Source organism: Lepidochelys kempii, chromosome 6 (genome assembly GCF_965140285.1).
Source record: "Lepidochelys kempii isolate rLepKem1 chromosome 6, rLepKem1.hap1, whole genome shotgun sequence".
NCBI lineage: Eukaryota > Metazoa > Chordata > Testudines > Cheloniidae > Lepidochelys > Lepidochelys kempii.
Genome location: NC_136385.1, coordinates 19,923,439 through 19,947,739, shown reverse-complemented (window position 1 = coordinate 19,947,739; position 24,301 = coordinate 19,923,439). Strand labels below are relative to the sequence as shown.

The following is a 24,301-nucleotide window of genomic DNA, read 5'->3' as shown; positions in this document are numbered from 1 at the left end:
TCATCAGGTGGGCCATTTCCTATTGTTTCATATTCTCTGTGTATATATAAAGTCTGCTGCAGTTTCCACGATATGCATCTGATGAAGTGAGCTGTAGCTCACGAAAGCTTATGCTCAAATAAATTGGTTAGTCTCTAAGGTGCCACAAGTACTCCTTTTCTTTTCACTCTGGAATGCAACTGCTGAACCCCACCTCCGCAGCCCATATGTGGGGATACTCCTCAGTCTGTCTATGGAGGCTGGTAGGTTTTGGCCCATAAAGTTCAAAGATTAGTATAAAAAATTAAAAGAAGAATCAGATAGTTTAACATTTCTGTCTGAACCCAAGTCCAGGCAAAAATGAAATTAATTAAATAATATTCGATCAGTGTGGTTATCTTTGGTGTAAGATGTAGGGTGTTGATATTGCCGTGTTGTCAAGGGAAGGCGAATTAGCGGGGAGTGAGTAGGGGGCACATAATGATGGATGGTGTGTAGATATTCACGTACTCAGTATGGAATGGTGCAGGGGGGGGTTCTGTCAATCTTAAGAGATTTGCTCTGGAATGACGAAGTTCAGTGACCCTTTAGGGTGGCTTCACTCTGCAGTTTCATACTCCACAATATGTTTTTTAAATGAAACTTTCCTTTGTAGGTTTAAAAGGGGAAAAATAATCAGAAAGACATTCAGTATTCTACTAATAAATTTTATCTTTAAAGTACTGATAGAAATTTGCAACCTTAATTCCAGTTGCTGAACTTTTTTTTTTTTTTTTTTTGACTAGGAAAGGGGCAGGGCTAATAGTCTAATAGTGACTAATTTTAAAGACACTGGAAATGCAGAGACCATATATAGACTATGAGAGCACTCCCAGATTTCACCAGATTGCAGAGAACAGTATTCCTCCACTTTAGCATGAAAAAGTTCTAAAAAAAAAAATTCAAGCTAAACAAGCTCTCTTCAGCGCCTCAAGGTGAGTCCACAATGCATAATATTTTTATTGATCTGTCATATGGCTGTCAGCCAGGTTCTCTGAAGAAAGCCAGAGTTTTCTGTGCAGATAGAAAATGGACACACATGTAGAGAGCTCTCTGGTCCCGTGTAGAGACAGAGGGGTATACGTTCAAGATAATATTTGACTGTGATTTCTCTTGTGTGAAAACCTGAAGGGAGAATGTGTGTCATTTGCTCTAGTTTCTGAATCTCTTGTCAGGTCTCTTGTATTTGTGTGTGGGAAAGTGGCAGAAAGAGACACTGTTGGGGAAGAAGTAATGGCCCCTTCTGTGTCTGCAAGTAGAGGGTAGAGCTGGGTGAAGTATTTCATCTGAAACCTTTTTTCACCTAAAAATGCAGATCAGTGTTGGCCAAATCATTTTGCAAATTGATTTTGACACATTTTTTTTGGTTGGGGATAGGGGGTAGCAAACATTATTTATTTATTTTATTTTATTTATTTTGAAAAACTTGAAGTGGTTTGTTTAGGCATTTTGGAAACACAATATTTCAACTTTGCATTTTGAAATGTCTCGGTTTTGGAATTTCCTTTGATTTTTATTTAAAAGGTTAAAAATGAAATAAAAAAAAGAAGGGTTTTGTTGCATCCAAAACAATTTTGTTTTGATTTTACAGAACTGTCACTACACTGAAAAATCAGTTATTTGCACAGCTGTAGTGGAGGGGAGAGGGGATCTGAGAATCCCAGCTCCACAGGGGAAGGAGAAAGCAAAGCTTGCTCTGCAGCATCTTTCTATTTTTGCCCCCAGTCCCACTGATGCCCTTCCACAGAGTTCAAGCTCTCTTATATGGTGAGGGAAAACAGTCCTGGGGTGGGCAGCAGAAATAGACCCTCTTTGTGACATTCTTGTATCTCGATTAAAAAGCCTCCTTTTTTGAACCCTCCTGTCCCATTGAACTCCCTGTTCTTTACCTACATTAATATTACATTAAATCTGCGAATGCCAGACTTGCATGTGGTGTTTCAAGATCACAGCTACTTCACAGGCTGCTGACAGCATGTGCACATTAAAGTTACTCTAAGACCCTTAGCTTCTGAACTTGGCCCACAAAATGCTGCTCCATGTCACACCCTCTCTCAGCCGCGTTTTGCAAATGCTCATTGAATAACAACATGGGGTTTGAATATTTTCTGTTAATATTTTTAGTGGGTCAAGAAAATGTATGATAATAAAACTATCTTTGTGACTTTTTTCTTGCAAAATGTTTTCAGAAATAACACAAAAGAATAAAAGAAATATGGGAGAGATAGGACACCATAATCAGAAAGGAAAAACATACAGTAAAAATTATGAAACAGAATAAGAATTAGGTACCAGAAACAATAAGGAAGCCCAAATTACATCAGGAGAAGACTTTCATATCCATATCATATAGTAAAGCAAAGTGGTTAAATTCATCTGGTGGCTTATGGGACGTGGGGGATAGTTTTGTTCAAATGCTGAAAAGTGGAGCCAAATTGTTGAGAAATAACTAGGACTCAAATTGCCTGTTTATTGGTAAGATTCTTCATAAAACTAAATGAGCCTGCAGCATTGTTTAATCAAATAATTGTGTCTGGAGACTTGTTCTCTTACTAACATGCAGCTAAGGAGAATTTTGTTGCTCTCGGGAGATTAGGCACAAGCTTAGAGTGGTCTAGGGTGAAATTCTGGCCCCATTCAAGTCAATGGGAATCTTGCCTTTGACTTCAATGGATCAGAATTCATCTGTGGTTCATACTCCCGGTCACAGGGTGGCACAGTAATATCACAAAGAAGTCCAGCTGCAATCTGGATCCAATGATTTCAAAGATTAAGTCAAGGGTAGTTATGTAAACATTTGCCACATTCAGACACTTTTCTGAATGGAACTCCCTCTTCCCCCCCCCACCCCTCTCCACTGAGCTGCTTTAATTATTTTAAGAGCCAGTGAGGCATCACTGGAATAGCAGCTTACAGTGAGTTACTTTCAGAGGAATGCATACAGGGGAAGTGATGGCTCTTGTACACGTCTGGGATCACTCATCCAGAATTTTGCTGAAGTTCTTTTCCCATTTTAACGTATTGCCACTTTTTCTTTCCATACCAGCGTTTGTGCTTACTATGGAGAAACTGGAAATTACACAGTTTAGGATAAGGTTTTCAAGAGTGACTCATAATTCTGGGTGCACAGCATGAAACACTGAAAACTGGGGATTTTTCAAGTGCCGAACACTCACCCCCTGAAAATCAGGCCCCTTTAAGGTGTCTCAATTTAGGCACCCCAAGTCACTGGTCACTAATGAAAATCTTGTTCTCAGAGCCAAAAATACAGGATATTACAATTTCCACGTTGGTAAAAGGTCTCTAGAAACCCTTTACATCCTGACTATTATGTGCATAGATTCAACTGTAGACAGGGCACAATCAGGATCTAAAATATTTCCATTCTTAAATACATGACTGTTCTGCTGAGAGAATGGTCACATTTGCGCAAATGGTTTTTTTTAAGCTTCTTTTCTTTCAAAGCTTGATCCTCCCTAGAACAAATGTCTCCCCCAGTATAATCTGACTTTCTGTGACTAAGCATTTCAGCACAACAGTGTCTGTGGAAGGAGGTGGGAGTAACTCAGGAAAAGCACTGAGGTTTTGCTTAGATTTCTTACATTTGCTTAGACTCTGTGGTTCTGCTTAGATTTCTTCACCATTTGTCTTAATTTTCGGTTGTTAAACCGTTTTCCTTTTTTTCCTTCTGTTCATTTTTTATGGCTCCTGTTTGCTGATAGCCAAATTAATGATTCTTTTGCAACTCTGCTGAAAACTCTATTGTAAATTCTATTTAAAAAATTGGCCTCCAGTTTTGCCCCCTAATCAATTAGGGGCTCAGTTTTTGGGAGTGCAAATATTCATGGGGTTCAGTGTTGGCATTTAGAAGTCTCTCTGATTTGTGGGCACCATCAGCAAGTCAGTCAGCAGAGGGCACAATAGTGCAAAGGAACCTGTATGTGTGTAATGGTGACCCCATCTTAGGCTCGGGGCCTGTCACCTGTTGTGCCTACAATGATTTGCACCAACAAAACTGCACCTGCTACTGATCGCAGGTAGAAAAATGGACGCTGTTTTTAAACCTGTGGCCCTAAGCCTCTAGCTAGTAGAACTGATGTAATTAGGTGCATGGGGATAATTCTTATTTAGTTAAGCATTTGTCATATTTTCAATCAATGGCTTTTCAGGGATCTGTCAGACTTTCCTTTGTTCATAAATTCAGTAAGATGTTTCTAGAGATTTGGTGAACAACAATTCACCCCCAAAACTTGGTTAAATTTTTAGAGCTATATTCTGCCCCCTTTATTCACCCCGAGTATACCTTACCCACATGTAGTCCCACTGAAATCAACATGAGTAAAGATGGCAGAATATGGCCCAGAACACTCAGAACAACTGGGCTGTAGTCACACAAGTCTGACTGAATGCGGGTGCAGCATGGTGTCCAAACCGCTTATGACACAGTTATGGCCTGTGAGTTAGATGAGTATGATTATCCCCATTTACAGATGGGAAAATAGAGGCACAGAGAGACAAAGTGAGCTGTCCAGTGTTTCATTTGTGAGGAAAACAACAGAGGAGTTATGAGCCCCCATGATTTACTCTCATTACTATACTACACTTCTGTCTTCTACATAGGGAAAATTGCTGTTATACCCCATTAATTATGAATAACAGGATTTTATTTTGTGTGTTAGTTTCCTTTCCTGATACCCAGTGATGGAAAACAGAAGCAGCAGGATCAGTGACCTGCTCATACATGCCCTCAACAACCTCTCTCAGGAAGAGTTCAAAAGATTTAAAGACAAATTATCACACTGTGACTTTGAGGGGAAAGGTAACATCCCCCGAGGTCGGATGGAGAATGCTGATGCAATAGATACGAAGAACCTCCTGATGGCATTCTATGGTGGAGACGCTGCAGTAGATGTGACCATAGAAGTTTTCAGTCACCTCAATCTCAGAGAAGCTTCTGCTAACCTCAGAGAAGAAAGAAAGAACGGTAAGAAACCTAAAGTTCCTATAAAACCTGGGAGTCTCCCCAAGGAATCTGCAACAAGAACAGAAGGAGAAACAGGCTGATGGGAGGAATGACAAATTCTAAATCCTAGCAGAAAGCCAGGGGAACTCAGAGCAGAGATGCTCACAGTGGGCCAGATTCTCTGACCTGCTCCACTGCCTTTTTTCTACTCAGCGGGCACAAGGGGAGCAGAGTCAGCCTGTAACTCTCCCTCTGAGGAAATCCCCATGAGTGTAGAGCCAACAGAGCGGTGCAGAGGGAGTGTCCCTACAGAGAGAGGTGGGGAGGAGGAATGACTGGAGTGCATCCCCGTCTGGGGGGCCATTTCTTGGGGTCCAGTGGCAGCTGATGCAAGTTAGAACAGCCCCCAGGCAGCTCTAACCTATGCTGGGGCTGGGACAGAGAATCAATGATCTGTAATTGGAAACTGATCACAAAAGAGAATCTGACCCAGCATATTCTCAGTAAACAGCTGAATGGGACCTTTCTAGGATTCCAGGCAGGGACTTTATCTTCCAGGCTCTATTTAATTGAAGAAACAAATTTAGTGGAAAACAAACTGTTGAGTGGGCAGCAAACCTAGGGAGCTGCAGTTCAAAGGCCTCCAGCTGCTTTTAAGTGTCCCACAAGAGAGCGAAGTCCGGTTCATGCAATCAGGGTGGTGCTGGCCTAGGGCATCTATGACACCACCTTCACGGTCCTCGAGACTTGTCTACACTTAAAGTATATCAGTTTAAGGAAGGTCTGAATTTAAATTGGAGTAGCTGTTCCCGAATAACTCCATGTGTGGACACTCTTATTCCAGAATAAGAGTGCCTTTTTTCCAGTTTAGCTTAATCCACTTTCAACATATATTAAGCTAACTGGGAGTAAGAGCATCCACATGTGGAGTTGTTATTCCAGAATAACTCCAGATGTAGACAACCCTTCAGACAGTGGTTAATGAAGTGCATGGCTGCTTGTACAGTCTCACACGTACAGTTTTAAGAGTATAGACTGGCACAGGTGTGGTTAGCTGAGTCCCATCCTCAAATCCCATCCTCAAAGTTAGGTCTTGTAGAATTAGCACCTCCTTTACTCAGTTTCTAGGTGTGGGGAAAAGTGGACCATATCCAGTCCATTTGAGTGTTCAGGGCTTTTGATGTCCAGATTTTTCCAGGCCTTGAAAGAACCAATTCTAAGCTGCTGAGAGATTTGAAATAAGAAAAACACGTAAGGTGCCATTTTAGTTTTTACACCATGCTTTAAAACCTTTCATTTTTGTATGTAGAGGCCTCTTCAGCTCATAGTTTAAAAACCTTTGCCTCAGGTTGGTCTTGATTGACCAGTCTTTTGGATGGGAGCCAAACACTCTAGCCAGCTGAGCAGCTATGGCCAGTATCCCATCCTTATTTCAACCCCTTAAACTGTCTTACATATAATTTACCTGAGACATTGCTCTGTTTGAATTGTTTGGGGTCTCCTGGTCAGCTCCAGAGTGTCAAACCTCAGTTGTGCCCAAGGGCTGGGCTCATGCTTTGTCTCTGCACTGTCCTTGTGATGACATTCATCATCTGTTACCATGGCTGTGCAGCTCTCATGGCTTGGTTGTAGTGTATCAAACACCGGTTGTGCCAAAGGCAGATGTGTTTCTTCAGTTCTCACTGTCTCGCTCATATAACATCTCTTTACGAGCTCCTTGGCTATGGGTGGTGGCAAGATCCGATTCAAGGTGCCCCCATCTTTATCCCATGGTCCACGTCAATTGGCACATCCTCTTTTATACAATGGTTGACAATGCTGCAAAAGCTGTCCCCCTTGTCCACAGCCTGTGGGTCCAGTCTTTATCTCTGACTCATTGCCTGTAGACAAAAAGTATTGCAAAGGCTAGATACCTCCTAGAATCATAGGGCTAAAAGGGACTGCCAGGGTCATCTAGTCTAACCCCCTGCCAAGAGCAAAGAGTGAGCATCATTCTTAGCACCTCCTGACAAGACTGATGCTGTTAGAAAGAAAATCAACTGTCTCCTTCTGAAGGGACAGCTTGTGAGCAAGGTGGCCTCCTGGTATTTGCAGGCTTCTTTTGAAATGTTTTTTTCTCTATCAGCCATTATGTATTTTCAGTGTGTATTTAACGTAATTTTTGTATTTTCTTTGTAGTTTGCAAAATAAACCAAGTAAAGTAATAATGGTAAATATTTTCTACAAAACTATTTAAGATATGTTGAAACTTAAGGAGAACCTTTGGTTTGCATTTCCTGCCCCATAATTACTAAACTGTAGCTTCCCCTAATATTTCAAGGCTATTTTCGTATATTAAATCCATGTTTAACCGTTTTCATAACATTACTCTCCATTATTGAAAGCACAATAAAAGCAGATACACTCGTACTCCTATATACCGATACCTTAAATTTGACAAATTCTTATTCCTGCAGAGACTACTAACTGGATGAATTGCCCCATCTTCCTTAACTGCATGCCACACTGTGATTCTGTTACACTAACATTCATCTGCAAATTTCTCTTGCAGCTTTTTGTCCTAAACAAACACCTGGAAGACCAGGTATGTGACATTCTAATAGAAAATTGTGTTGATTACAGGCATTAGATGTTTTGTTTACCACTAGAAATAAGAAATAACACCTCAGCCTGTGTAGTCTTATTACATCAGACTGTGTACTCGGGGGAGGCAGTGAGGTACCCCACACTTCCGGTTATCTGAACACCCAGTTATCCAACCGCCCAGTTATCCGAACATTTCAGATGTCCTGCAGGCCATTCGGATAAAGAGAATTCTATTGTAGTGCATGGTAGATCCTACAGCTTTTACTCACATGACTAATTTCAATGGGACAATTTATAATCAGGCCCATAGTTAATTGATTTTGGGATACTTAGTGCTGGAAGTTGCAGTATAATCTTAAAGTAGCATTATTATTGTTTAAATAGCTGTACTGTAACATTAGTGGTAAGTCTTTCTTCTGAATTTCTGATTCCATATTTCTAATGCTTCATGTCACTACCTTAGATTACAGGGTGAAATATAGAGAACACATACAAAACAAGTACAGAATAATAAAAGACTTGAACTCTCGTCTTGGTGAGAACGTGACTCTAAACAACAGATACACAAAGCTGATTATTGTAAAGAAACATTGTCACAAAAAGGAAAGAGAACATGAAATAATGACCTTGGGATGGAGACATGAAGAAATAATGACTAAGCGAGCTAGTTCTATCACCCTGGGTAATTTATTTAAATGTGATGAAGATGGACAAACACCACAAATTGTTGTGCTGCTAGGAGCTGCAGGGATTGGAAAAACAATGACAGCAAGAAAGATTATGTTTGACTGGGCAGCTGGAGAGCTTTATAAAGAAAAGTTTGATTATGCTTTCTACATAAATTGTAGGGAAGTGAACTTTGGCAGTGAGCAAGGAAGAATTGCTGATTTGATTTTAAAGAATTGTCCTAATAAAAATGCACCAGTTGAAGAGATTTTGATAAATCCAGAGAAACTCCTGTTTATAATTGATGGTTTTGATGAATTGAGATTTTCCTTGGATCAGCCAGAAGACAGTCTATGCTCTGATCCCTGTGAGAAGCAGCCAATGGAAATTACATTGAGCAGTTTAGTTCGGAAAACTGTTCTTTTTGAATCCTATGTAATAATCACTACGAGACCAACTGCTCTGGAGAAACTCAGACAGTGTTTGGAATGTGCACGTTATGCAGAGATCTTGGGGTTTTCTGCAGCTGAGCGGGAGGAATATTTCCACAAGTTTTTTGGGAATGAAGAAAAAGCAAGAAAGGCCTTTAACTTTGTCAAAGAAAATGAAATGCTCTTCACCATGTGCTTTGTCCCCATTGTATGTTGGATAATTTGCACGGTTCTGAAACAACAGATGGAAGCAGGTGAAGATCTTGCACAAACATCCAAAACAATCACTGGTGTATATATGCTCTATCTTTTCAGTTTATTAAAGGGTCACAGCAGCAATTCAAAGAAGCACACACCAGCTAACTTGAAGGGACTTTGCTCCTTGGCTGCAGATGGAATCTGGAGGCAGAAAATACTCTTTGGGGAAGAAGAAATCAAGAAGCACGGCTTAGATGTATCTGACTCTCTCTTTCTGAATGAGAACATGTTTCAAAAAGATATTGACTGTGAGTGTGTCTACAGCTTCATTCACTTGAGTTTTCAAGAGTTTTTTGCAGCTTTGTTTTACGTGTTGGAGAAAGAAGAAACAACAACCGTGGAAGATTCAGGAAGTGCTATGAACAATGTGAAAAAATTGTTAGAAAACTATGGAAAATCTAGGAATTACTTAATGTTAACAGTGCGATTCTTGTTTGGTCTCTTAAATGAAGAGAGAATGGAGGACATGGAGAAAAAACTTAGCTGCAAAATTTCTCCCAAAATTAAACCAGATTTACTACAGTGGGTTAAAACAAAACCAAAAATATCGTCTTTGTCCCTGGAGTCTGAGGAGCTGTTCTTGGAGCCTGATGAGGAGTTGTCATCCTTTAAACGTAATGCTGAGATGATTTATCAGCTTGAGGAGTTTCACTGTTTGTATGAAATTCAAGAAGAGAGTTTTGTGCAAAGTGCACTCAATCGCTTCACTGAGCTGTATTTAGCTGAATATAATTTTACCAAAATGGACCAAGTGGCTCTTTCATTCTGTCTAAAAAACTGTCGGAAGCTGGAGATGCTCTATCTAAATCTGTGCATGTTTGGATTTGAAGACCCGAATGAAGATTCCCTACGGCCACCCAAGCAGCCACGTTTGTAAGTAGTGTCTGAGATGGAAACACGCCTACATAATTTCTTAAGTAGAGAAACATACATTGTGGAGGGAGAAGGTCATTTAAAAAGGAAAGATGGCAGCAGTACGAGTGACAAAGGTCTTACGGCTGAACTTCAGATCAATGGGAGAATCTGGGCAGTCAGGTGACATGTCAATGAGGCATTAAGTACCAAAGCACCAAAGTACGGTGATTTCAACCGTAAAACTGAAAGGACCTTGTGGAGGTGTGTGTGTGTGACTTTCTGTTCCCTCAGCTGGAATGACACTTGTGAGCCCTGCTGCCTCCTGTTTCCAAGGAGGCCAGGAAGATGGCACTGCTCTGGGGCTGCAGAGAGTCACCCTCTCAACCACATTAAGGTGTTCACTGAAGAAACACAACTGCTTAAGCTGGGTGCCCAAATAGTGACATTCAGGGCAAGGCACAAAAAGGATCTTTAAAATCTGAGTTACACAAGTTACTGTTAAGTGGAAGAGGGAGGGGGAAAAGCAGAAACATCCCCACACACCTATCCTTTTCTTCACCTCATGTGGAGGGTCAATAATCTCCTCCTCCTCCACCCCTGTAGGCCTCTCACCCCCGCAGGGGTGCTCCTTCTGACCCAGGCCAAACACTCCAGGAAGGTCCCACTCCCTCCCATGTCAACCTCTGTCTCAGTAAGGGGATTCACATCTGCATAAGCTTGTCCCCTGCCACAGAGATGGGACACTGGAAAAGGGTGCCGGAATCAGAAGAGGGCCAATTCACTGAACATGTGTTAACTGATGACAGAAAAAAAATCTGCCCCATATTTTCAGTGCATGCTGCACTTTGCGCAAAATATGTGAGGGCAAGAGTGAGGTGATTATGGGTGGCTGGGAACAGGGAATGCAGATTGGTTCTAGAGTAGCAGCCGTGTTAGTCTGTATCCGTAAAAAGAAAAGGAGTACTTGTGGCACCTTAGAGGCTAACAAATTTATTAGAGCATAAGCTTTAGCTCACTTCATCTATTTTTCTGGATTCATGTCTTCAAGCTGGTAGACTTTTACCAGCCCCGAAAAAAACAGTGCAATGCTCGAGTCCATTTCAAGCCCTTCTGTTTTATACCGGTTCTTATAGCATGCTCATCACTATCATCTGAGGGATTGCCAGTAGCATGCTCATCACTATCATCTGAGGGATTGCCAGCATTAAGACATGAGACACTGTCAGGTGGTGTTTGTTCTCTCATCCTCTCCTCAGAGGGAGAAATGTGTGCAGCAGGGGTGAAAGTAATGTAAAAGACTTACTGGTATGGGGACCTGACTCTGGGATCCTGGAAGGGGTGGGGCCTCGGGCAGAAGGGGTTGGACTGGGGGAGTCAGCCTCTCCCAGCCAGCCCTTCCACGCTGCCCAACCTGCACCACCTGGGGCTCCGGCGGTGATTTAAAGCAGCAGCAGCTGCCCCGTTTGCTCCCCCATGTCCGTGGCCCTGGGGAGGGAGAGGTGGCAAAAGGGGCAGTGACGTTAAAGTGCTGCCATGGCAGTGTTTTAACGTCGGCTGTGTACGGGCCGGTACCGGCGGCCACTTCTTACCGGTGCGCCGTACTGGCCCGTACCATCCCACTTTCACCTGTGATGTGCAGTGTCATATTTTGCTTGTGTGTGTGTGTGTGTGTGTGTGTGTGTGTGACCATGGGATGGCTCCCTTGTGAATCCCACTCACAGACTCATGGAGTAACTCATATGCAGTGTATGATTACGCCATCTGAGAGGATATTATCATGTTCAGGAAAGAGAAGTAAAATCTGTTTCCAGAGATCAACATAGAAAATTTCTATTCTCTCTTTTTAGGGAACAGCATTGGGATGAGCCGACACGTTCACCTATTTACCTGCTCTGTCAAGCATTGAAGGATCCAAACTGTAAATTAAAGAAACTAAAGTAAGACGCTTTTTTTTCCTTTTCAAAACCCTCCTATTATTGCTGTTATCCCAGAAGTTCTACAGCACCGTAGCTCTCCTGACCCTGTCTGCTGTAGTGACTACATAGAATTGTTTAGGTGCTCAGGAATATAAATTTCCATTTACCGTATACTCCCTATTGCCCAAATAGCTTGGGGGACACAGATTTTATATGGATAATTGGGAGTTTGGATAGTCAGGAGGCAGGGGCATGTCCCCTCTCATTCACTTCCATGACAGTGGGGCCGTAGAGAGCTCCCTGCGCTGCCTCCTACGCTGATCCCTGCAGGAGCAAGGTGCGGCGGCTGGAGTGGTCTTCAGGGGGTAGAACAGACAGCCCCAGCCAAGACTGCTCTGCCCTGCCAGCACCACAGCCTTCTTGCACTTGTGTAACGCCGACAGACCCTGGTTGCCAGTGGGCAGGATCGAACCGGGGACCTCTGGAGCTTAGTGCATGAGCCTCTACAGCATGAGCTAAAAGCCAACTGCCTGTTAGCTACGGCTGTAGAGCAGACTCATTTTATCTCTCTCTCGCTCTAAGTGGACTTGGTGCCACTAGATGGGACAGAACACCACACCCAGGAGGTGTGTGGGTTGCACTTGCACCTGCAGAAATCACCTGCAGGGAAGGCTATGGTTCTGGTGGGGCAGAGCAGAGTCCTGGTCTGGGTTCTCTGCTGTCACACACCAAGGTGTAGGTGGTGCAACCTAGTGGGCGGAGCAGGAGTCTGGCCTAGTGGTTGGAGCAGAATCAGAGGGCAGAACCAGAGTTGTGGTCAGGAGACAAGCCGGTGGTCAGAGTCAGGGGTCAGAACAGAACCAAAGGGCAGAGCTCGAGTTGTGGTCAGGAGACCAGCCGGTGTCAGAGTTAGGACTCAGGAGTTCAGAGACAGGCAGGAGCTTGGCTGGAGTGGAGCAGGCAGAGGCTGGACAGGAGGGAGGTCTGGTGCCAATGTAGGTGTGGAACGCATTAAGCAGCCACTGTACTGTTCTTGCTACAGGCTTCAATGATGATCTGTTGGCTCTTTTGATCAGTCGCACTGTCACTTAGTGAGGGTTTATTGGTCCCAGCTGAGCTCATTGGGTTGCTAGGCAACCAAGCCTGGAGGCGGTTTTGTTCATGACATCTGCTCTGCCCTGCTGGGACTGCAGCCTCCCCTCCACACCTTGCACGCGCAGGTGTCACCAGCCCAGTGGCAGTGCAGGGAGCCCTCTGCAGCTCCGTTGGCATGGCCCCGCTCGCTCACTCCCATGACAGCAGGGCTGCAGAGGGCTCTCTGCGATGCTGCAGGGCTGGTGACAGCCGATCCCTGCAGGCCCAAGGTCTCTGCTCTAGTCCATATTATCCAAATCCCTACCTTGTCCCCTAACATGAGATGCGTGCTGCAGAGGGTATGTGTCCTCCAGCATGAGGTATGTGAGACAAGAGCTGTGAGAAACACGTAGCCAGGATGATGGGCACATTTAGGTGAAAGTTCAAGATGCTCCTGGGAATGAATCTCAGAGGAGTCTATACTATGACCTTAGCTTTGTAATGTCTGGTAAGGTGGATCAGTGAGTAGAGTCTGAGACTCATTTGCTATCTGAGTTACAGTCATGCTCAGTAGGAAAATGATCTTCCACGTAAGAAAATTAAGCTCAAGTTGAAACGAATGCTTCAAAAGGAGCTTATGACACAGGAGCTGTTTAATGGGTGTTCAGAAGTGTCAATCCCCATATGAACCAGAGGATAACGACTGCAGAGACACTTTGTCTGCTTCCTGATAGGCTGGAATGGCTGACAAATGCCCCTGGATGGAGTTAGTCTTTAGTGTAGACTCAGATGAAGGAGTCAGTCAAGCTGTTTTTCTGTGGCGCAAATACAGGGGTCCCATGGACATGTCTGCATCCCACCAGAAACCCTTTTCACTGGACATTATCGGTACTTCTCATAGTTGGCTGATACGATTCCAGGAAGACATAAGCCATGTGCTCTTGTCTATGGCCCTGTACTCTGTCCGGAGCCAAGCTGTCACGGAGAGGGCTCCAGCGTAGGATGGAGCAAGGTGTCTTCATTTTACATGATGATCCAAGACTAGACTCTCAGCCTGATGGGATCATCTGCACCACAGCTGAGAGCCGTACCTGTCCTGGCCAGTGTGAGGCTCTGAGGATTGTAGAACCCTTGTCTCTTCTGAGATGTGCCAGTGCTTTTGTTATAATGGGCTGGAATCAAGGTATGCAGGAGCATCCTTCTCCAGGGATAGAGAAGACATCCCTTGCTAGCACTCTTCTCGGGACTATAGATTCATAGATTCTATGATTCCATAACGGACCACTGTCATCCAGACTGACCTCGTCTAGAACACAGGCCATAGAACTTCCCCTAGACCATATCTTTTAGAAAAACATCCATCTTGATTTTAACATTGCCAGTGAATGGAGAATCCACCATGACTCTTCCTAAATTGTTCCAATGGTTAATTACTCTCACTTAACATGTATGCCTCATATCCAGTCTGAATTTGTCTAGCTTCAGTGTCCAGCAATTGGATCCTATTATACCTTCCTCTGCTAGATTGAAGAGCCCATTATAAAATATTTGTACGCCATGTAGGTACTTATAGACTGTGATCAAGTCACCCTTTAAACTTCTCTTTGTTAAACTAAAATGATTGAGCTCCTTGAATCTATCACTATAAGACAGGTTTTCTAATCCGTTAATCATTCTCATGGATCTTCTCTGAACCCACTCCAATTTATCAACATCTTTCTTCAATTGTGGACACCTGAACTGGACACAATATCACACAAGAGCCTCATACAGAGGTAAAATAACCTCTATACTCCTGCTTGAGATTCTTTTCGTTATGCATCCAAGGATCACATTAGCTCTTTTGACCACAGCGTTGCACTGGGAGATCATATTCAGCTGATTATCAACCACTATCCCTGAATCTTTTTCAGAGTCATTGCTTCCAAGAACAAAGTCTCCCATTCTATAAGTATGACCTACATTCTTTGTTTCTAGATGTATACATTTACATTTGGCCTTATTAAAACGTATATTTGTTTGCTTGCATCCAGCTTACCAGGCGATCCACTGTGTATCAATGACCGGTCCTCTTCATTATTTACCACTTCCCCAATTTTTGTGCCATCTGCAAACTTTATCAGAAATGATTTTTTGTTTTATTCCAGGTCATTGATAAAAATGTTAAATAGCATAAGGTCAAGAACTGCTTCCTATGAGACCCCACTAGAAATACACCTCAGTGATGACTCCCCATTTACAGTTACGTTTTAAGACCTACCAGTTAGCTAGTTTTTAATCCATTTTAATGTGTGCCGTGTTAATTTTGTATCATTCTAATCAAAATGTCTTGCAGTAGCAAGTGAAATGCCTTGCAGAAGTCTACGTATATTACATCAGTACTGTTCCTTTATCAATCAAATCTGTAATCTCATCATAAAGAGATATCAAATTAGTTTGACAGGACATATTTTTCATAGAACCATACTGATTGGCACTAAACTGTATTTCTCTTCTATAATTCTTTATTAATCAAGTCCCAGATCAGCCACTCCATTAACTTGCCTGGGATCAATGTCAGGCTGACAAACCTATAATTACCTGGTTCATTCCATTTACCCTTTTAAATATTGGCACAATACTAGCTTTCCTCCAGCCTTCTGGAACTTCCCCACTGTTCCAAGACTTACTGAAAACCAACTTTAATGGCCCAGTGAGCTCCTCAGTCAGCTCTTTAAAATCTCGGTGAGCATGGGGGCATGGCTCAAACAATAAACAAGATAGTGGTTTAATCTATCTCTCCGCAATAAACTGGGGAGAAATTAAAACAATTTAAGAAGATAAAAAGAACTAAGACAAACTGAATCCACAGATCTGTGCCCTAAATATGAATAACCCCTCTTGGAGCCAGTTTTAAACAGAAGGCTGAAGGAAGCTGGATAGCTCCCAATCTCAGAGAGCTGACTCTGAGGGAGAATCAGAATCCAGAGCCCTCAGCCTGCAGAATATATTAATAATTACTATGCAAATATGGAGATGTTGAACTGGACCCTCATTATCCTGTAAAAAGACAGAGGATGAGTGCAATGAGATTTAAAAAAATAATAATTAAAATTGTACTATTGTGTCCAGGGGAGGAAGTGTGTCATCAGTGGCCATTTTGGAAAGGTCAGACAAACAAAGGGGAAGTGTGGTGGCAGCCATCTTGAGAGAGGTGTAACAAGCAGGAAGGAAAGACAAGAAGATGTAGATGTCTGGGAAAGGAAAGATCTCCTGTGTACAAACATCTGACTCCCCCAAAACAAAGACATGGCCATAAAAAGTAGTAACGGCCCTTCAGCAAACAAACTGTGGAGAAGCACCAGTCACTAAGGCTGATCTGAAGGACCTGCTGTTAGAAATCAAAGGAATGAATAAGGGAATGAGGGAAAAGTAATGCAGGCTTACATTAAAGAGATAAAAATAAAATTAATGATAAACTAACAGATGTGGAAATAGGATTAAATGAACAATCCAACGGAATTACTAATCTAGATTGAAGAATCCAAATAATTGAAAAAAAAAAAAGAACAAGAAATAGAATTGAAGCTGCAGGACATGAAAATTAGAGAATGCAGGAATAGCATAAGGATTAAAGGTTTTCCAGAGGAGACTCAAGGGAGAAATCTGCTGGACACATTGGTCGATATTTTTCATACCATTAATACTGGGTAATAAAGATGCATTCATACTGAGAGGGCTCACAGATCTCTTTTCCCCAGACCCCAAGCAGGCTCCAGACCAGAGATAGGGTTGTCCATCTACACTGCTATCAAGACAAGGATAAAATACTGAGGGTGATGAGGGAGAGAGCTGAATCACTGATGATTCTTAATCAGCCCATACAAATGTTCTCAGATCTAGCAACAGCAACCCTTAGAAAGTGAAGAGAATTTACTAGGTGACCACAATTCTTAGAGAGAACAATATAAGATACAAGAGGGGTTTCCCATTTAGATTGGCCTTTAGATGGAAAAGCAGATATCTGTCTCAGGTCCAAAAGAGAGGAAACCAGTACTTATGGATATGGGTACAGGCAAATCAGCTCAAGAACAATCTGAAGGGGATGAAGGGCATCGGTCCTCCAGGTTGCCAAGAATCAGTGAGATCAAAGAGACCAAAATAGCTCAAAAAGATGCATCATTAAGACAACTGGACAGACATGAGAGCAAAGTAAAAAGTCCACATCCCAAAGAACACAATCAGTATTTCAAGACATTACAATAAATAATGGATATTATATCCATGTGGTTATAGTGACAAAGGGTTAGAGTTAAATGGAAGCTGCATGCAGGATAGTTTACTCTGTGTGGATACAGTATCCTTAATGGTTATAAGATTATAGTTTTTTTAATGTTGTGATTTATATTTATATTGTATAAACAAAAATTAATAACAAAATAGCAGGAGACCTAGATCTGCCTTATTGAAGTCAGTTTGACTTTAAAGTAATCACAAACATTCCAAAATTTACATTAATTGGAAATGGATCATCTATGGTGGAATATTTTAAGAATAAATTAACTCAAAGATAGCATTATAATCTCAGAATGCTCAATATTACAAAGGTGTTTGATAAGATTATATAAGGCTTGGTTCTTGAAACATTAAAAAAAGAAAGAAAAGAAAACCTCCCTTCAGCAGGGAGCTAACATGCCCCCGAGGACATAAGGAAAGTCTGGATTCTCGCTGATAAAGTATCAGGGGTAGCCATGTTAGTCTGGATCTATAAAAGCAGCAAAGAGTCCTGTGGCACCTTATAGACTAACAGACATATTGGAGCATAAGCTTTCGTGGGTGAATACCCACTTCTTCGGATGCATCCGACAAAGTGGGTATTCACCCACGAAAGCTTATGCTCTAATACGTCTGTTAGTCTATAAGGTGCCACAGGGCTCTTTGCTGCTTTCACTGATAAAGGGGACCAGATGACAGTGGGAGAATGCATAGGGAGGGGAATGAGAGGGAAACAGAGGATAAGAGAACAGAAACATGTTAAATACTGTTATATGTTTCAACAGAAAAATTATACTAAAAACTTGGGGAGCAGAATTGAAAATTATAGTAAATCAGATGCAGAGTCAAGGTACACTAATACAGGTGTTAAAAAAAGGAAAAGTGATGTATGTGAATCTTAAAATGACTACGTGTAGGATGTGAACTCTATCTAAAATATCTTACTTAAAGAACAGGCACAAATGTAATGGGGACATGGCATCTGGCTGGGGTAATATACTGGGTGAGAACAGGCTTGGGAGTTATAGGTGAGTTTATTGTGCAATGATTGTTAATGTTAAGGGGGATGAACAGTCCAACAAAAAGGAGAAGCGTATTCTGCTCACTGAAAAAAAGATTTTCCTAGTGTAATCTAGTTACAGGAAACACACTTGAAGAAAAATTATGATAAATAATAAACTACCTTGTCACCCCAGGGCAATCTAATAGAAGAAGGATGGCAATATTCTTTGCTAAATGCTTCCATTTTATTTTTTCAGCACAACTCATAGATACAGAAGGCAGATAAATTTTAATTCAGGGGCCCTTGAAAGATAAACTTCTCACATTAGCCAGGTTTCAGAGTAACAGCCGTGTTAGTCTGTATTCGCAAAAAGAAAAGGAGGACTTGTGGCACCTTAGAGACTAACCAATTTATTAGAGCATAAGCTTTCGTGAGCTACAGCTCACTTCCTCAGATGCATATCGTGGAAACTGCAGCAGGCTTTATATATACACAGAGAATATGAAACAATACCTATTCCCACCCCACTGTCCTGCTGGTAATAGCTTATCTAAAGTGATTTCCAGCACAAATCCAGGTTTTCTCACCCTCCACCCCCCCACACAAATTCACTCTCCTGCTGGTGATAGCCCATGTACCTGCTCCCAGTCAAGGGCAAGCTTCCTTTGTTAATAGTTTTTTAGGGGTTTATGAAGTTTTAGGGACGGGGATATTATTCTAGGGGGGATTTTAACAAGGTGCTTAATCCCACTTTGGATCGATCAAATGTACCCAGAGAGCTTTTGGGAAAAGCAAGTGCAAATTTGTTGCATCACTTAGAAAATGTCTGGCAGGAGATGAATCTGGATGTTGGGAACGATACATATTCTGCTACTTGTGGATCTTATTTCAGTATTTATATGATTTTTATTCTAGGACCTTGGCTAATTTATTAAAAAAAGAGCTTTGTTATATGACCCCCTTAGAATTAAAGAGCTGGAATACAATTTTCAGAAGTGTGTATATATAGTAATAAGAAAGAGATCAATAAAAGTGAGTTCTGGGATGCCAAAAAGGTGGTAATGAGGGAGCGCCTTATAAATAAAGCACCATACCTCAAAAAGACGAGAGAGCATGAAGAAGAGAGTTTGGTTAATAAACTTTCTATTTTGGAAGGTAGACATAAATCGACAGAACATACAAGAGTGTATAAGAAAATAATTGAGATAAGAGGGAAGATTAGTTTGTTACAAACAGGTACAGCCGAGTAAACACTTATATATATTCAACAAAAATATTATGAAAAGGACAATAAGGCTGATCGGCTTTTCCCCAGAAAGTTAAAACAGAAATCAGCCTTCCCCCTGATTAGAAATAAAAAGGGAGATTTGGTAACCGGCATCAAAGAGATCTCTGAATTGTTTGCTAACTTGTCCATAGTTAGTACACTTCATAACAGCCAAACCCTGAACTTATAAATAGATATTTGAGAAGTGTGATGCTACCTCAACTCTCAGTGGATTATGGGGCAGCTCGTGATAGGCGAATTGCTGCAGAGGAATTGAAGTTGTAATTATGACTTGAATATCCAACAAAGCTCCAGGTCCCAGTAGGGTTTCTGGCATCTCTCTGATAATATCAGAAGAACTCTCAGTTTGATCTATAATGTTAATTCTAGCAATTCTTCCTGTGTGCTGCTTTCTTTGGATGCTGAGAAAGCCTTTGACTGGCTGGAGTGGGAGTACTTCAGGCAGATTTTGGTATGGTTTGGTTTTGGAAATCAGTTTTCTACAGGCATTTTGGCCTTGCATTCTCATCCTCAAGTGTCTGCTTTGGTTAATGGTCATCACTCCCCTCCCTTTAATTTGTTTAGGGGTATGAGACAGGGTTGTTCCTTATCCTCTCTATTGTTTGCTTTGGCAATGGAGCCATTTGCAATAAATGTGAAAAACAGCCCCTAGAAAAGGCATCAAAACATCTCCTAGATTAAAACACAAAATAGCTTGTATGCTGATGTCTTGTTGTATTTGCAGGATCCAAAAGCCTCATTAAAAATGATAGGATAATTGATTTTGGAATTTGGGCAGGTATCAGTTTTCAAAATAAAGGATGACAAATCTGAAATTTTTAGGAATTGATATTCCTGAAGGGGTCAAAACAAACTGTTGGCAGGTACATACATTTAAAAGGACTAAGGAATCTTTAAAATATTTAGGAATAAATATTGTGGAGAAACATAAAAATTCTTTTTAAAGGCAAATTATCCTCCACTGTGAAATAAAATAATAAAGTACTTGGAAGAATGGAACTAATATGAAATTTCTTGGGTAGGTAGGGCAGCCTCGGTAAAGATGAATTTCGTCCCAAAGTTATTATTTTTGTTTCTGTGGATCTCTGTTGGTATCCCTGACATGAGATTAAAAACATGGCAGGATGTGCTGTTAAAATTAATATGGAAACATAAAAGACAAAAGGTGAGTTCTAAAGTTCTGTTTAAGTCTATAAAGTGAATTGGACTATGTCCCCCTAATTTTATCGTCTTCTTCTTCTTATGCATCACAATGGAAAATATATGATAAATTAGGTTCACAATAGACCATCTGAACATTGGGTAAAACTTGAACAAGACTGGAGCTCAGACGCAGCTATTTATAGTAATTATTGGTTTAAGAAAAAATGTAGGTCACCAAAAATAAAAGTCACCCGTTCATCCAGTCTATCTTAGCCACTTTGGACAATTTTTTTTAAAAATTTGTGTTGCGAAAGGCCCTCTTCCTTAGGTATAGTCATTAATAATCAGGAAATTATCCCTAGAAAATATCAAAGTGACTATTCATTGTGGATAGGAGCTGAGATGACTCAATTTGGACAGCTGTTCTGGGGTCCTGATTTAAAATCACACCAAGAGATATGTAATAAGGTAAAAATCCTGTATTTTCAATATTTACAAGTCGAACACTTTATTGTAAAATCTAGTTACAAGACTGTGCTATCTAGACCTTTAACCGAATTTCAGGAGTTGCCCCAGGAGCAAGCTGGAACAAAAGGTTTAATTGCTAAGACATATACAATTTTGATTGAAAAAGATGTTGATGAGAAAACAACCCAGATGAAAATATGGAAGAAGGATTTGGACAAAGAAATTGATCTGGATGAGCGGGTCCCTATATGACAAAGGGGATATACATCTTCAATTTGTGTAGCTCATAAATAATTTTTTTTATAAAATACTGTATTCATGGCATGTTGCTTCAGTTAAGATCCATTATATTTTTGCTACTAAGGAGGTGCTCTCTTGGAGGGGTTGCAGGAAAAGGGGAACATACTTGCATATGTGGTTGTTGTGTCCAAGAATTTGATAGTTTTGGGAGGAAATTGTTAAAGATTTTCATCTTATGACAAAATGCCAGCTTCCTGGGAGATGCCCTGACCTGCTTAATTAATGCTCCAGTACATGATCTATGTTTTAAACTGAAAAACAAATTAATTTCTTTTTTATTGTTAGCAGTAAGACTTTGTATTGCACATTATTGGAAAATTGTAGGACTTCTCCTATGGAATTGTGGTATAGTAAAATATGTGCTGTACTTGCACTGGAAATGCTTTCAGATCAAATACGTACGCAAGCGAGAGGCCAAAAAGAGGATAGGCATTTAGAAATTTGGTTACCCTTTTTAGCATACTCAGAGGAGGAGAGCTCCCCAACCAGCAAGCCAGAATCTTTAACCAGATTCTATGAATATTAACCGGATCCTGAATAAGTAATAAGTAATGTACAATGTGGTATTTTATTGTAACTTTGCTTTACTAAAAAGTTTCAGAAAGAAAAAATCTGTATGAGCAGAAGGCTAGTAGCTTCTTGTTCAGATGGGTGGCAAAGACGTCTGGTGTCCCCCAATGGAGGAAGATGTGGTCTCTTTGTTATAATTTCCTATCATTGCACTACTGCGGGTGCAGCGCCCCTGCAGGTAGCAACAGACACCCTCATTTTTACTTAGAGCATGGTTAGGTGACACCGTGGTTAATAACACTGGCAGGCAGTCTGCACCAAGGGAGCTGAAATGGTGAGAGACTATAAGAACAATTTCATTGTGGGTATATCCACAATGCAACAACAACAACAAAAAACCCGGTGGGACCGAGACTCAGAGCCCAGGTCAGCTGACTCGAGCTGGTGGGGCTCAGGCTGCAGGGTTATAAAATTGCAGTGTATGAGTCCGGGCTCTGAGACCCCACAAGGCAGGAAGGTCTCAGAGCCCAGGCTCCAGCCTGAGCCTGAATGTCTACAGTGCAGTTTTATAGCCCTGCAGCCCAAGCCCTGCCAGCCTGAGTCAGGTGGCCAAGGCCAGCTGCAGCCGTGCCATGGGTTGTTTATTGCACTGTGGACATGCCCTGTAGGCCCAGCCTATGAGACTCAGCTTCCTAGGGAAATTCCAGCCTTTTCTAGTCTATGGTCCAGCCCAGAAAAAATGGGAGAGGGAGAGAGGACTGAAAAGCTGGCAAAATGGAACCCATCCCTGAGTCCTGAATGTTCAACACTAAGTATCCCATAGATGGAGGTTTGTTTGCTGAGCCCTAAATAGAAATGATGCAACAGAGAGAAGAATGGGCTCCCCCTCATTCACAGAACTGTACCATACCTTCCAGCAGTGTGTTCATTATTTCCCAGTGAGATTCCTTTCGCTCCCTTTCTTTCCCGTCCCCTGACCCCTCATTGATAATACTTTCTTTATTAGGGGAAACCCAAGTGTTTCTGCTCAGGGATGGAGTTTGGGAACTTTGCCTTTGAATAACATTCGTGTGTGGAACAAAGGATCAGTGAGAGCTACGGGTGCATGTGGATTGAAACCTACAAATGGTCATGTGATCCTCAGCATCCACTGGCACAATGCTGTGGATTTTATTCCCAGAATAAAGGACTCTTTCTAAGAACACACTGGTACCCACTGAGGAACCGGACAGACAGAGGTGCTCATTTTCCTCTCTGTTTATCTGTCTCCTGCAGGCTTACTAACGGCCATCTTACCAACGCTTGTTATAGGGATCTCTCTTCTGCTCTCAGTACCAAACAGACCCTGACTGAGCTGGACCTGTCAATGAACAACCTGGGAGACTCGGGTGTGAGATTACTATGTGAGGGACTGAACCATCCAACCTGCAAACTGCAGAGACTGGGGTGAGTACTTGCAGGTTTCTTTCTGTAAAGAACTCAGCAGGCCATGAGGATGGTGTGTGATGTCAGCTCTTGTAGGAGCATGGAGAGGCTGAAATCTGTGTGTCCCTCCAGCATCAGGTGTGTCAGTGGCTCCCAACAGCCTGATGGCTGGTCATTTTTGGAGAACGGAAGTGATAAATAAGGATGGTCCCAAACTGGAGCACTAATTCCAAACTCCCCTAAAAGTGATCTTCACTGAAATGGATTTTTGAATAAAAATTGAAGCATAATCTCATCTTCTGAGGGAAAAGCCCATTTTAAACACCACTTTATAATCTTTAAAACTATTTTACATATATTGTGCATCTAAGCATCGAAGGCAGAGGTGTGAAACTCACTCAGGGAAGAGGCCTGATTTGTATGGTTAATTGTAGTCCAGGGTATAAATACAATGTACTCCCTGTGATGCACAATAGACTCCTCCCCTGATAGCAACAATCAAGGGGACAATTTGGGTTTATGTAGTAACTAATTGTTTTGTTTATTATTTGTGCTGCGCTTTCTTGCCACATTCCTCATCAGTGAGAAAATCTGCTCCCCTTTAAGGTCACTGCATTTCTGCCCTTGGTTTCTCTTCCTTCTCCATCCTTCTTTCTGTTTCTCTTCCTCTTGCTGGTGTTTGGGAGTTTGCTCTGTTCCATGTCTCTGCATTTTCTTCTCTGTAGCAACTTCCAATCCGCAAGCTACTGGGTTTCATGCCCACCCCTTCCTACCTCTTCCAGCCACCAAAATGATCAGTGATTTAAAGCCCATTGATGATGGTTCAGAGTCAATATTAACTAAGTTGATACTCCAGTCAGAATACCAGGCAACAGGATAGTTCAGACCCCCGAGTTGTTGTTTCAGGCTGTCTGCCAACTCAGGTAAACGTCATTGTATGTGTTACACTGGATTCGCATTGAGAAGGTGATCTCTGCTGCCATGAGGGCTAGAAACTTACTTTGTTTAAATGGCAGCTTAGATTTTGGAGAATCTGAGAATGTCATATGGGCTGCATAAATATATCATGCACATCAGATCCTCCTGCAGGCTGCATGCTTGGTGTCTGCAGTGTAAGAGGTTCCCAGGTTCCATGGCTGATCT

At 41.7% G+C, this 24,301-nt stretch overlaps 1 protein-coding gene across 1 annotated transcript in view; it reads left to right on the top strand.

Moving 5' to 3' along the window:
• The window catches only part of LOC140912511 (NACHT, LRR and PYD domains-containing protein 12), a 71,269-nt gene that overhangs the window by 17,159 nt on the left and 29,809 nt on the right, over window positions 1-24,301 (top strand). Inside the window, exons 3-8 of the mRNA XM_073346999.2 lie at window positions 765-953; window positions 4,698-5,002; window positions 7,533-7,565; window positions 8,031-9,795; window positions 11,625-11,714; window positions 23,009-23,179. Coding sequence (XP_073203100.1) covers window positions 4,720-5,002; window positions 7,533-7,565; window positions 8,031-9,795; window positions 11,625-11,714; window positions 23,009-23,179 — 2,342 coding nt within the window. The 5' untranslated portion in view covers window positions 765-953; window positions 4,698-4,719. The remainder of the gene's footprint in view (window positions 1-764; window positions 954-4,697; window positions 5,003-7,532; window positions 7,566-8,030; window positions 9,796-11,624; window positions 11,715-23,008; window positions 23,180-24,301) is intronic.